At 42.4% G+C, this 14,082-nt stretch overlaps 1 protein-coding gene across 5 annotated transcripts in view; it reads left to right on the plus strand.

Annotated features, from left to right (window-relative positions):
* kcnq2b (potassium voltage-gated channel, KQT-like subfamily, member 2b) overlaps positions 1 to 14,082 on the plus strand; it is a 37,163-nt gene that overhangs the window by 18,262 nt on the left and 4,819 nt on the right. Inside the window, exons 7-17 of one of the 5 annotated variants that reach the window (XM_023795486.2) lie at positions 1,400 to 1,495; positions 2,043 to 2,137; positions 2,818 to 2,886; positions 3,318 to 3,347; positions 4,608 to 4,831; positions 5,391 to 5,438; positions 6,905 to 6,922; positions 8,327 to 8,435; positions 9,118 to 9,249; positions 10,456 to 10,551; positions 13,958 to 14,081. In XM_023795486.2, the coding sequence (XP_023651254.1) occupies positions 1,400 to 1,495; positions 2,043 to 2,137; positions 2,818 to 2,886; positions 3,318 to 3,347; positions 4,608 to 4,831; positions 5,391 to 5,438; positions 6,905 to 6,922; positions 8,327 to 8,435; positions 9,118 to 9,249; positions 10,456 to 10,551; positions 13,958 to 14,081 (1,041 nt within the window). Of the gene's footprint in view, positions 1 to 1,399; positions 1,496 to 2,042; positions 2,138 to 2,817; positions 2,887 to 3,317; positions 3,348 to 4,607; positions 4,832 to 5,390; positions 5,439 to 6,904; positions 6,923 to 8,326; positions 8,436 to 9,117; positions 9,250 to 10,455; positions 10,552 to 13,957; position 14,082 lie in introns of those variants that run through there. The other 4 variants (XM_023795483.2, XM_023795487.2, XM_023795484.2 and 1 more) reach the window with 4 other exon arrangements.

A 14,082-nucleotide genomic window follows, 5' to 3' on the forward strand; every position in this document is an offset into this window, starting at 1 on the left:
TTGGAAAAGGTATACGACAGTGTCCCTTGGGGGGTCTTGTGGGGGGTGCTCCAGGAGAATGGGGTATGGGGTCTGATGTTGCGCACCATCAGGTCCCTGTACAGATGGAGTGAGAGTTTGGTTCGCATTGCCAGCAGTAAGTTAGACTCACTCCCGGTGGGTGTTGGACTCTACCAGGGCCACCCTTTGTCACCAATTCTGTTCACAACTTTTGTTGTCTCAGGATCATGTCTTTGCTTTTTGCAGACGTTGTACTGTGACCTGTAGCATGCACTAGGGCGGTTTGCAGCTGAGTGTGAGGCAGCTGGGAAGAGGATCAGCACCTCCAAATCTGAGGCCATGGTTCTTGACCGGAAAAGGGTGGATTGCCCTTTTCTGGTGGGGATAAATTGCTGCCTCAAGCAGAGGAGTTTAAGTATTTCACTTGTTCACAAGTGACGGAAGAAGGGAGCAGGAGATCGACAGATGGATCGTGCAGTGTTGGCAGTAGTGCAGACGCTGTACTGTTCTGTTGTGGTAATGAGGGAGCTGAGCCAGAAGGCAAAGCTCTCAATTTACCGGTCGATCTACGTTCCAATCCTCACCTATAGTCATGAACTCTGGGTAGTGAATGAGATTGCTGATACAAGCGGCCAATATGAGTTTCCTTCACAGGGTGTCTGGGCTCAGTCGTTGAGATAGGATGAGGAGCTCAGATGCTTGGGAGGGGCTCAAAGTAGAGCTGCTGCTCCTCTGTATGGAAAGGAGCCAATGGAGGTGCTTCGGGCATCTATCTAGGATGCCTCCTGGATGGCTCCTTGGGGAGATGTTTCGGGCATGTCCAACCAAGAGGAGGCTCTGGCCAGACCAAGGCCTCGCTGGAGAGATTGTATCTCTTGGCTGGACTGGGAACACCTTGGTATTCGCCTGGTGGAGATGAAGGAGGTGGTTGGTGAGAGGGAGGTCTGGGTATCCCTGCTTAGACTGCTGCCCCTGTGATCTGACCCCGGATAAGTGATGGAAAATGGATGGATGGATGGATGGATGAATAAAAGCCCTATACTCTCACCATCACTCACACCCTTATAAAAAACGTTTTGTAATACGTAGGGCAGGGGTCTCCAACTCCGGTCCTGCAGAGCTACTATCCAGTAAGTTTTCTATCCTACCTGGCTTCTGATGAGCCACACCTGGTCCTGGAATTTACCTGAGAACAGGTGTGGCTCATCAGAAGCTGGGTATGATAGAAAACCTACTGGGCGGTAGCTCTCCAGGACCGGAGTTGGAGACCCCTGACGTAGGGGATTCACTCAAAGACTCATTTCCTATACTCAGTGTTATTGACTTCTATACCTTGGCACCCGTAAAAAGGCATCAATGCTGTTTTTTTCTGAGAGACAGCTTATTTTCTGTCCCATAGGGTATTCTGGGCTCTGGCTTTGCTCTTAAGGTCCAGGAGCAGCACAGGCAAAAGCACTTTGAGAAGCGGCGGAATCCAGCAGCTGGCCTCATTCAGGTGAATAATGCACCTTTGCTACAAGATATGTTGTGTAGAAACTGCAGACTTTGCATGGGATATGCAAAGCAGGGCAATCCATAAGACCTCACTTACGTGCCCAGAAAGAACCTGGACATTTTCCCTCCTACAAACAAAGGAACAGGTAGCCATGGTGAAAGGCCGATCTCTGTTGAGTTTAATTAGCTTCTTTATCCTGGCAAAAGATTGTATGTACTGTAGCATGCAGTATTTCCTTAGCTATTGACGATGTATCAGGCCCCATTGAAAGACGATGTGTTTTTTTTCTCCTCTGAAACATACTGACGTTCCATCAATACCGTGTCCAGGAATCTCGTTCAGTTTGATGAAAGATTCCTCTCTGCTGGCATTAGACACAGAAAGCACAAATTAGAAGGTGGATTGAGTGAACAGTGAGTAAGACATGCTTTTAGTATCTGTGCGCGCAGCTAGTGAGCTGGGTTGTCTGGTGGGGCACGTGGATGTTGATTTTCGATTGGCTCATGGGGGTTAAGCATCGCTTCTATTTGTTTGTTTTCCAAACCAGGCGGCATGGAGGTTCTATGCTACCAATCTGACAAGGACGGACCTGCAGTCTACCTGGGATTATTATGAGAGAGCTGTATCCGTCCCAATGTACAGGTAATCTGAGGGGCTTGTATCTCAGACCAGAGCCTGCTTTTACTTGCGTGTCTGTAGATTGTGTCTTCCCAGAATGTTCGTAATCGCCTTGGCTTTGGGTGGCCGTTGAGAGTTTAGTGTTCTGATGGTATTTTTCCTGGAAACACTGACATTTTTTATAGCACAGCGTCGCTGAAAAAAGCAAAGCATTAGGCCTGGTGTCAGGTCTCCATGTTGTACTGACTCGATGGCATTATGTTATTGATGTCATTTTCAGTACAAATCATGAAACAGGCTGCCGTAATTCAAAAGTGGACTTTAATTCTTTTTAAAAAAGGAAAACTAGGGCATGGATCTAATTGCTCAAGACAAATATATCTGTAATCCTGTTTTCCTATTTATGTCTTATTCTGTTTTTCTCTTGACTTTCAAGTGATCCTGTTGTTGATTAAAATCAGGTTGATGCTGGTTTGCTTCTCCGATTCTCCTTATTGATCTACCCATGAATTACTTCTCCATCCTGCTTATTCAATTATGGGTCAAGAAAAGAGTCTAATTGCACTATACATTGTTATATCAATCCAGGGTACTGTATCCCATTTATTTGAGAGAAGAAAAAGTTTAGTTATTTTGTTAAAATCATGTAATCATGTATTTGTTGAGAATAACCCCACCCCCCCACCCCACCCCCTACTCTGTAGGCTGATTCCTCCTCTGAATCAACTGGACCTTCTGCGAAATCTAAAAAGCAAGTCAGGACTGTCATTCAGGTCAGTGCAGGATAAATTACCCACGTGTGACTCATACATACATATTAGACGGTGAACACCGCAGCCCAGTAGGATACCCATCAATATCCGAATACATTAACAAATAAGAAATAAATAAGATGGAACTTAATTGATCCCCACTGAGGGAAATTCCTTTGTACAGTACCAGAAAAAGAAAGGATAATGTAATGAGAAATAAATACAATCAAAAAGACAAAAAATATGTTAAGGATGCGTTTTACATTATATGTAGTGCTACCATTGTATCAGCATGTGCTAAAGTACACTTACATGTGTGTTTTATGCCATTGTTAAGCTTTATAGTGTTAAGCACTATGGTAGAGCACTTCCCCGCTGTTAAAACCGTGTTTGCGAAAACTGGGTGCAAATGCAATGATGCCCGCTTCAGAATGTGTCTGCTCTGTCCGTAGGAAGGATGCCCAAGCAGAGCCCTCCCCCAGGTCAGTGCTAAAAGGCACGATCAGCCTTTCCCCCAGCTCTTTGAACTGTGCTGTTTTCCAGGCTGCGCTTAAAAGGAAAGGATGCCATTTTGCTCAGGGACAATGAGTCTCTGTAGGCAGGACCAGTGCAGACGGTCATTTCATTTCTAATACAGACCGTCCCAGACCTACAAGCTGTGCAACTTATGATCAAAGTTTAAAAAAAAAAAATGTATTAAATATAATACATTTTGGATAACCCTGCACCCGGAAGTGCACACGACTGTATGTGCCACATGATAGGTGCTGCAGGGACTGCGCTTTGTGGCAGTGTGACCATCCCAGCCTCACGCACATGTCCCAGTCACATCTTCACACCTAAAAGTCAGTGCGATTATCCTAATCCAAAACATGCTCATTTCAGCTTACCACCTGTCTGTCGGAACGGAACCCAGTCATCAGTCGGGGACAGTCTGCATGTCATTTCTGATTGCACTCTGTATAATTACCCACGTCTCCCCCCTTATATCCTATGTAAGTTATTACTCCATCTCATTGAAAATGCCATTCTGTAAGGGCTATCCAGCTAGCTGCACCTTATCTTCACTGTAACGCTTATTTTTTCCTTCAGTGGGGTTTCATTCATGGTTGTTTCTTTTCTTTAAAACTGGTCTATAAACCAGGCTGTGTTTGAAGGGTACTGACAGGCTAAATCAAACTGTCCCACTGTCAGCCTGACAGGCTGAATCGATGTCTCAGCCCTTGACAAATGCGACAAACGCAGTGAGATATTCTTATGAATATGAAATACAGCTCCTGCTGCATAAAAGCTGCATAAAAGCTTTCATGAATTCCAACTGATACATATCATTAAATATATTTCATTTTAGATATATTTCAATTGACAAATTTCATGAGATATATTTTATTTTAGGAACTGGTATATGTGATTAGATAATACACGAAATTGTTACTAGTTGCACATTTTGTCCAGCACAAATGCCAAGATTCACACCAATTCCACTAAAAAGAAAGATCCCTCTGGTTATCATTGATACGAAGTTGCTTGGATTAAACATTTACATAGCTGGACATTGTTTTGGGGCTGTTCAAGGCTGCCGCAGCAGGAGGCCTTGTGGGACTCAACACTGGCCTTCAGGTTACAAATCCATGTGCTTTAGCCTTCACACTACCATTAATCTGCAGGACTTGGCAAGTTTGGCAACATAAAGAAAGAGTTTTCCTGCATGACACCCCCCCCCCCCACCCTGTGCCCTGCAGCCAGAAGGTCAGCCTGAAGGAGAGGGTCTTCTCAAGTCCCAGGAACTCTGGGTCCAAGGGCAAGGGCTCGCCCCAGGGCCAGAGCAGGTGCAGGTCCCCCAGCGCCGATAACAGCATGGAGGACAGCCCCAGCAAGGTGCCCAAAAGCTGGAGCTTTGGAGACCGCAGTCGCACCCGGCAGGCCTTCCGCATTAAAGGAGCGGCGTCGCGACAGAACTCCGAAGGTAAGGGTAGCTCTGCTGTGTCAGCCCGCCTCATCATTACTCTTCCTGACCTTCGACAGAAAGAAATAAATTATTACTGAAGTGTTTGTGAGTGCTTGGCGTGCGTTTGATGTCGTGCTTTGGGGTATGAGGTTCTGCCTCGGGGTGGGTGTGTTTCTCAGAATTCTTGGGAGATGGTAAAAGAACAGCTGATTTTCCATTTAGTTAAGGCAGGGGCACATACAGGGGCGGGCTCACAGATGCATGGCCACTAGGTGAAATCTAGTAGGCCCCCTACCCTGTCAGGCAATGATTCAAAACATGTCATTGGCTAATGATGATGCTGGCCCCCTGTATGCCCACAGCCTTATAAACAACATGGGATTGCCTCAGCATAAATGTGAGCAGCGGGTTGAATAGAGAAAACGGGTTGTGTTTTGTTCTGTGACCACGTCTCATGTTTATGACGCCGCCTCCGCCTGCATGCCCCGCCTCCCCCATTTCGTGTCGGTTCTGCTGTCGCTGAGATCCTGACCCTCACAGATTCCTTTCCGTTTCTCTGTTTGGTGCCATGCTAAAGTGCTGATTGAGATGCAGGATGAAGAATTCAGGCAGAAGAGCTCTCCAGGTCAGGCGATTGAGCGGGAGGTTTGCGCCCACTGCGACTTCGTCAGTGATGCACCAAAGCATTTAGCACACACCCCAGGCTTATCCGTAACATAATAAATGTGCTTTCTTTACACAATTAGCCTCCAATTCACGTTACAGGTATGTCGTGTTAACATTCCCTTGTGAGACACTGTGACGACACTCAGCTATATTAAATGGCTTTATTTTTAATAATGTTGGCATGCAGATATATTTCATGAACAGCAGTTTTCCAAAGTTATTACATAGTGGGTGACAGGTTTATTACTCTTGTGAATTGCATTGCAATGTTTTTGTTTGTGTTATAACCATATTTGAATATTTATTATATATATACACATATTTATACATATATTAATCATGATATTAAAGCATGCACCCATCCCTGCATCTACATGTTATATTAGTGTGGCTCTGTGGTTTTCCCACTCAAATATTCACGCAGAGCCATGTACTACAGCAGCCAGAGAAACAGCAGTTAGTAGTTAGTACACAAAGTTATATAGAGGTGTCACCTTTAAAATACATACACATACATATGGCATATTTATGCTATATAATTCTCCATGACTTAATTATTGCCATTACGTATGTGGATTTTTACATATTTACACTGAGATATCATGAACATGATATTGTTTTGATTTTTATTTTACCAGAATCATTCTTATATAGAATACTGGAGACCACCAATGTTTCAATATCAGATTTTAATATTTATATTGCACGCTAACCTGTTCTCATAATGTATCGACTGAAATCAAAGATAAATTATTTCAGAATAATGTAAACCCTTATTACTGAAGTAAAAGGTGATTAGAAGGTGATATTATAAATTACAAATTAAATTTAATCATGGAAAGAGTACTTGACTTGAGTACTTGATATCAGTGTGAACAGAGGTCAAAATTCTATATTCTGAAATAATTTATTTTTTTTTATCTCGAGATTAGTGTTGTAGATGCCAGTAAATTCACAATGAGCACAATTAGTGCATGCTTTTTACAACGTATATGGTGTGCTTTCATTTGATTAACTTTTAATAAGTTCAAGGTAGTGGCCAGGCCACTGATCTTAAAGGTACAGTAGAGTACAGAATCCATTTTGTGATGCAAACAGACAGGTGTGACTAGTTCACCCTATTCATAAGACGTTGGGAGCCATTGATTCCACTTATGCGGTTTGCCAATGGAGTCAACAATGGTAGCAGTTGGACTGTACCTTTAGGAGTCTATCATTTTATTTTCATTTAGATTCAGATTATTTCCACAGGAGATGCAGGTAAATGTCTGTCTTTTGTGGTCTGAGAGAAAGGAACATTTTAAACTTGAAGCAATTAATTATAAATGCATAAGTTTTTTTTTTTTAAATACTATAATGCACATATACATTTTCTTAAGTCACTTAACAGAATTTATTTATGTCTCTCCTTTCCACTTGTTGCAGCAATTGAAGGGTTAATCAGTAAGGAAACATCACACATCTGCTAGGGGTTGTGGCCACCAAAGCAAGCAAAACAAACCTAGCCCTATTCGAAACCAGCAGGCAAAACTCAGCTATGCATGCCGGCATTCACAGAACATCCCATAAGCACATGACAGGGCCCCGCCATCCCATAATACACGGTGAAATCCTGAGTAGGCAGCTCTGATGCTGTACGCTCTGAAGGCTGCTTCTCCTGCTTCTGAGCCTGCATGAGGGATGCTAATCCAGTCAAATCACCTTCCCGTTCTGGTGATCACTGTGGGCCCACTGCGGAGAACAACAGAACAGTGAAACCGCACAGCCCATGTTAGCGTCAGCCTCCTTGGGCAGATATGTTGGACTTTCAAGGCTCTGTAGTGTTTTTGAAAAAAAATTCTCCCAAGTTGATCTTAATGGATTCGTTTATTCCGATTGCACTTGAAGGAACGTTTCAACCTTTTTCCCCATGCCGTGTAGGCTGTCGGAGAAGGTCTCTGAAACAGGTCAGCACTGTGGCTCAAAACTATTCACACTCTGGCAGGTCTCCGTTGCCCTGTGAAGAAATTCAATTTCTGATTCGCAGCTATAAAAAAACTGAGAGGTTGCAGCCGGTGGGAGCTTTATTAATTTGGCCAGTGTCTGGTGGTATTCAAGTCAGCATTTAAATTCCCATTTAAAGCAGGAACCATAATTCATGTTTATGAGAAACTAGTGGGGAATTCTGCATATTACTTTTAATGCGAACAAGATCTGGTACAAGATAGAAACCTAAATATTCTTTAAAAATGTTTATGAATTATTTTATATATATTATGTGAAATGTCAGGTAACTCAAACGACTTACACTATATATGTGCTCTGTAACAATTTGGTTTACAGATGGTGTGTATTTCACATGCTTTCAATTGCTTTGATAGTCTTAAGAACTGCTGATTATTTATGCTACGGCTGAGTCAGACATATACCCTAGATGACAGACATAACCATTCAGTTATATGGACAGTCATAGATGCTGCTTGATTCGAGTGTATAACAGCTGAGTCAGGGAATGATATTTTTGTGCCACAGGAGTCAGGTAAAGCCTTGACTAATAAAAACCGCCTCTCTAATTGCGCTGCGTTCCTTCCCCTTTCCCGCATCAGGAAGTTCTGACATGACATCAGCTCATTAACATGCTCCCTGCCAGGTGACGATTTACGCTCAAAATCCCTGGGCTCTGCAAGTTAATGGCCTTCCCTTGCTGTTGCTTGGTTCCATGCTGACATCAGACCTGAATGGCTAGAGGTTGGGGGTGGGTTGGGGGGCGGATGGCCAGGGGGGGGCGTGTGGGGCTTCTTGGCAGCTCAGCAGTAAGTTCAGCCCATACTGACAGCTCAGTTATGATGTCTGGATTGTGTTTTGTAGAAGCCAGCCTTCCTGGGGAAGACATTGTCGATGACAATAAGAGCTGCCACTGTGAATTTGTCCCACAAGACTTGACTCCAGGATTAAAAGTTGCAATCAGAGCTGTTTGGTAAGACACTCCAATGGCATGTCTTCCATGTCAAACACACTATACTTTGAACAGGGTTACTTCTCATTCACTTTTGTTTACATCGGCACATATTCGATTAGAGAATTGCAGCCTTTATGAAACAAAATATTCCTCCTTTCAGTAAATGTTTGACATGGATGTTCCCATCTTGGAGCATGAGCCTTTCAAATCACATTCCTTATGATTGTTACATATAATAAATATACATTTTATTTATTTACGTGCCCCATGTTTTTGTTTTTCGTCACAATTGTTACTTGAATTTGAAACTGAATATCCAGCATGCATGAAACATGATACACATAAGTTGTAGAAAAATTGTCCACCTTTGACGTATAGGGCTATAAGAGCAAAATTGTCGTCTGATTTTATTTTTCATGGTTGTTTATCCATTCATCCACCCATCCATGTATCCATCTTGTCAAAACATTGGCAATAATTAATTTTTGCAATGAAGATATCGCTCACAATATTTAAAAAATATCTTAAAACCCAGCAATCCTTTCAGTTATTTGCATCAGACAGCATTTCATGCGCTTATAATACAACTGAGGCCACTGAACTAAAAAGACCCTGCAAAATATGCTGCTGTCCTATTATCAGAAGCATTGCTGAACGTTTGTAAACTTTGAAACTAAACACTTTTTTTCCCCTCTCCCAGCATAATGAAGTTTATGGTTTCAAAGAGGAAGTTCAAAGAGAGCTTGAGGCCTTATGACGTGATGGATGTCATAGAGCAGTATTCGGCAGGTCACCTGGACATGCTGTCACGAATTAAAAACCTCCAGTCCAGGCAAGATGATAAGCAGCCCAAATTCCTGTATTTTATTATTTTTGTTTAGTGTCTGAAACTTTACTTGTAGACGCGCCAGTGGGTACAACAACTCTGTTTACTGTGCATTGCATGTCCCATGACCCTCTTGTTCGATGTTCATGATGTATGTTTCTACAGTGACGTGTCACATTGTGTCTTCTACCTTAGAAGAAGCTGACATAGGATGTAGCATAGGCTAATTTGTAATTTCCAGGTGCCATAATGTTTGTTGGTTGGTGGGTAAGGATCTTCACCATTGCACACATTCTGTTTTAATGTCATAAAACAGTCCAAGTCCATAATTGCTGAACATTTTACCCTCTGAACTTATGTCAAAGCTTCACGATTCCAAAGGGTAAAAAAAAACTCTTGGATAAAGTCCATGACTGTGGGAATGTACAAAGGGATTTTCGGATCCGAAAAAGCCTTTTGCATTGCAAGCATGGAGTGAGATTCATTTCCTCCAGTCCAAAACAGTCAACACACCCACCTGATCAAACTGTCTTATAAATCCACACTCCAAGAGTTTTCTCAGTCATTGAAATTGAAAAGCTTAACACTAAGTAAACACAAGGCATCCTCTCACTTAGCAGTACAGATTTTTGTATGTCAGACACCAGAACACATCCCCATATGTATATAAATATATTCCAAGCTTCAAGAAGCAAAAGTGGGGAAAAAAATTCAGCAACACTTTACTTAAGGCCATCTTTTTAGTAAATTATGAACACATTCATAATCTATTATAGTTCATATATGGTTATAAATATCTATAAAGAGGCAGAATACATTATAACCATGTTTATTATGCATTGTGACTACCTTATGAAGCTCTCATCTATAATGCACTATAGATACCTTTATAATGCATTATAATGGTCGGTATAAGCATTAAGGATGCTTTGTACTGCATTGTAATGGTATCTACAGTATAGTGCATTATAGATGAAAGCTTCATAAAGCATTCATAATTTATTATAGTACAATCAGATGGTAATGTTAATAAGTTAAGCTATGCCATTTAAAGAAAATAGATTTCACGTGACTTACGTGTGGAATATATTTTTACTTGTATGTCCTTGTCTTCCAGCTAGTCCCTGTTTTTTCCTTTTTCTTTCATCCGATGTCTGTCTTTCAACACACACGTTCATTATGCATTGTGCTGGTGTCTTCTCTATTTGCCAGGATAGATTTGATTGTGGGTCCCCCTCCCCCCTCAACTCCCCGCCATAAGAAGTACACAACCAAAGGACTCAAAGAATCACCCCAGTACTCGCCTAGGTTAGAATTCACCAGACTGCATCTGTCCTAATAGAGCATTTGTCTCTGACCATCAGCTTAAAAAAAAAACAAAAAAAAAAACTTGTTTTTGCTTCCGGCTATGTGGCCTTACATTGACCCGAGCAGAAGAGAAAAGCAAGAGCTAATGACTGAATTATAATAATATTTATCTCCCTTTAGAACCACTCTGAAGGAAAACCATCAGCATGGTTCTTGCAGGGCGATATTAGGTATGATTGCAGAAGAAAGGAGCCTTTAAATCCCACAGTTAGGTGCGACCTTCACGCACTGTCAGTCACTGATGTTTTCAACCTGCCACCCATTCATTTAAACCTATTCCCATTGGTTGCTTCGTTACTCGCTACTGGGAGTTAACCAAGCAGTGACTGGCAGCATCCGGTAATGCAGCCTAAGAAAAGTGATGCAGAGAAAGAGCATCCTTTCTCCCGTCAATCTGGAAAGCTAGCATCATACTGGACTAGCATATTTCTGCAACTCATGACATTATTTTACATCATGCGATTCACCAAACACGCAGTTGCATGTCTGCGCATACTAATATGCTTATATTTTGGACACATTATTTCCAAACCCTTGCTTACGTTGCCACATCTTTCGATTACATACTGATTTTTTTTTTGCGTTGCAATAACAGAAGCAATCGGTCTCTGCTAGCCTAGCGCTCCTATAGATATGGGTAAGTATGCAGTCACATAGCTTAAGAAAAAAACTGCGCTAATGTGCCTGCAATGCAGTAGTAAGGAAGTAAGGGACCCGAATGGCGAGCGGCAGCGAGTGGTCATGCCGAATGAACACGCTGACAACCCTGCGCACCTGCATGCTGGCATGAAGCATAATGAAGTGTGTCCCGATTTGCCACTTTGGCCCTGGCAGGACAACCTTTTTTGGTTCTTACTGGTTAAATGTGGTGTCTGTGCAAGACTTGGAGAGCTGGGAAGGCATAGTCCTTCACTGAGTACAGGGAGGAGTACAGGAAGCTATTTTTGTGTCACATATATTACACAAGGAGTTTAATGAACCAGAAATAAATACAATTTTGGTTTATTTAAATTTTTATCAAATACACACACACACACACATGCAACATGCACACACGTTTGTATTCATATCTTTGTAGGGACTCATTACTATGGGAAAAACTAATCCCAAACATGACTTAACTTAAATTTAGTAGTTTTTTTTTATTGCAGTCACACAATTTTTTAGAATTGAGTTTCCCTCTGTGGGGACTGAGAAGGTGGTCCTCCCCCCCCCCCCCCCCCACATACACGTATTATACAGACACAGGTTTCTTCATTCCGTATACCTACCTAGTACTGGGTAGGGCCCACTTTTACCTCCAGAACCACTTCAAGGATAGATGAGTAGAAGGAAGCCATTCTGTACACCACTGCTGTACTGAGCTGCTATTTTTCCATTAGTGGCTTTGCTGTTAGATTTAATGAATCTGGCCATTCCCCTCTGACCTTCTCTCATTAGCAAAGTGTTTTCCGTCACAGAAATGCCATTAGCTGGATGTAATTTGTTCATCGTGCCAATCTGAGTGAACTTTTGACGCCATAATGTGTGAAAGTCCCAGGAGGATCTAGATCCTCCAAATCCCTTTCAAGGGGGAAGGAATTGAGAGAAGCCTGATATTTTTGCATTCGTGGCCTTCCTGTTAGCTTTAGCGAATCTACCTCTCTCATCGACAAGGTGTCTTTCCCCACCGAACTGACTGGATTGTTTTTTTTTTCTCCTCACTATTCTCTGTAAACTCTAGACCAGGGGTGTCAAATTCCAGTCTTGGGGGGCTGGAGTCCTGCACATTTTTGGGTTTCCCCTCATTTAATATACCTGATTCAACTCCTCGCAACTCCTTGTTCTAATTGCCACACAGCTCTTGAGCTGAATCCATTGTGGTGGGACAGGGAAAGAACTAAGCTACACAGGGCTCCGGCCCCCCAGGACTGGAGTTTGACACCCCTGCTCTAGACACTGTAGTAAGTGAAAGTCCCAGGAGGGCTGCTCCTGAGATTCTGGAACCACCATGTCTGGCACCAACAGTCACACCACGCGCAGAATCGCTTACATCAGGTGCCTCAGCCATGCTAATGCTTACCCACACAGTAACTGGACCTCTTATCACTGTCTGCTTGCTGTACATATTCAGTTGCTGTTTAGATTCACTGTGTGGAGGCACAAGCTATGTGCATTAGCTGGCCAGTATGCCTAATAAACTGGCCAGTGAATACTGCTTTCTGTCGCAGTACATGTCATGTCTAAGTACATGTCTAAGAACCTTTCTTAGGAACTATTTTCTATGCTTACCCCTCTTTTAAAATAAGTCATTTTGGATGCTTGTAACAGCATAGATTTTGCTATGGACAAGTTTATGGATAGGTAATAACATGAGAGAAAAGTTTAGGTCTGAAATGAGAACAGAGTGGTCTGTTCCTGCTCATTGAAATTTTTTTCCGGAAAGCCCTGTATTTGCATACATATAATCGGAGCATCTTCAGCTGGGCTATGTCTTCAGCTGGGCTATGTCTTCAACTGGGCTATGTCTTCAGCTGGGCTATGTCTTTCCCAGCTTGCACAGCACAGCAGCACATCAAAGGTTTCTGTCACCACCATGGACATTTCAAGCAAGTAATGGAAGAGAACGACTTAGAGGTGACCAATGGGCCTGAAGGATCTGTCCTTGTGTCCCCCCCTCCCTCCCTGTGACTGTCCTCATTCCATTCCAGGCAGTGCACGAGCCTGCGATCTCCCCACCCGCTCCCAGCTCGTACCCGCCTGTGTGTGGCCTTTGCCTTCTACACCTGCTTTCTAGATGTATATATCTGTCCCATGACACCTACCCAGCTGGATTAGCTGCATTTATTGTTGACTGATGAATTGTTTTCTTTCTCTAAACATTAACAATAGCAAATATACAAAGGATGCAGATCTAGACATTTTTACTTTGATGCGTGTGTATGTGTGTGTGTGTGTGTGTGTGTGTGTCTGTCTATATATAAATATATACTTTTTAACACTTGATTTTTCAGCATAGTCCTTTGTTCATCGAAATAAAATTTCGAGTATGAAATGTGAAAATACTTCTCTGCTTTTAAGATTCAAGGCTGACAATCAACCAATTAGTAAAACACATGTGGACAAATAGAAAAATGCATTTCATTAATAGCATGAAGTTATGATGATGGATATAACATTAACCTGTGACATACAGGATCTGGATATATTCTCTCGATATTAGAACACATTCATCAAGGATCTGAACAGGAACTAATCTAAACATTGTTTCACTGATTGATTGATTGACTGACAGGCTATTTACCTCTGTTCCATAATAATATGCCAAAGCTTTATGCTAGGTGTCACTTCCTTTCCCAACTGTTAGAGTTGATCAGATAGTTGGTAGAGGCACCCCAACAACAGATAAGGACCGGCCCAAGGGCACCAGTGAAGGCGAGATGCAAGAGGACCTCAGCATGATGGGACGTCTGGGGAAAGTGGAGAAGCAGG

The sequence above is a fragment of the Paramormyrops kingsleyae genome, chromosome 8 (genome assembly GCF_048594095.1).
Source record: "Paramormyrops kingsleyae isolate MSU_618 chromosome 8, PKINGS_0.4, whole genome shotgun sequence".
Taxonomy (NCBI): Eukaryota; Metazoa; Chordata; class Actinopteri; order Osteoglossiformes; family Mormyridae; genus Paramormyrops; species Paramormyrops kingsleyae.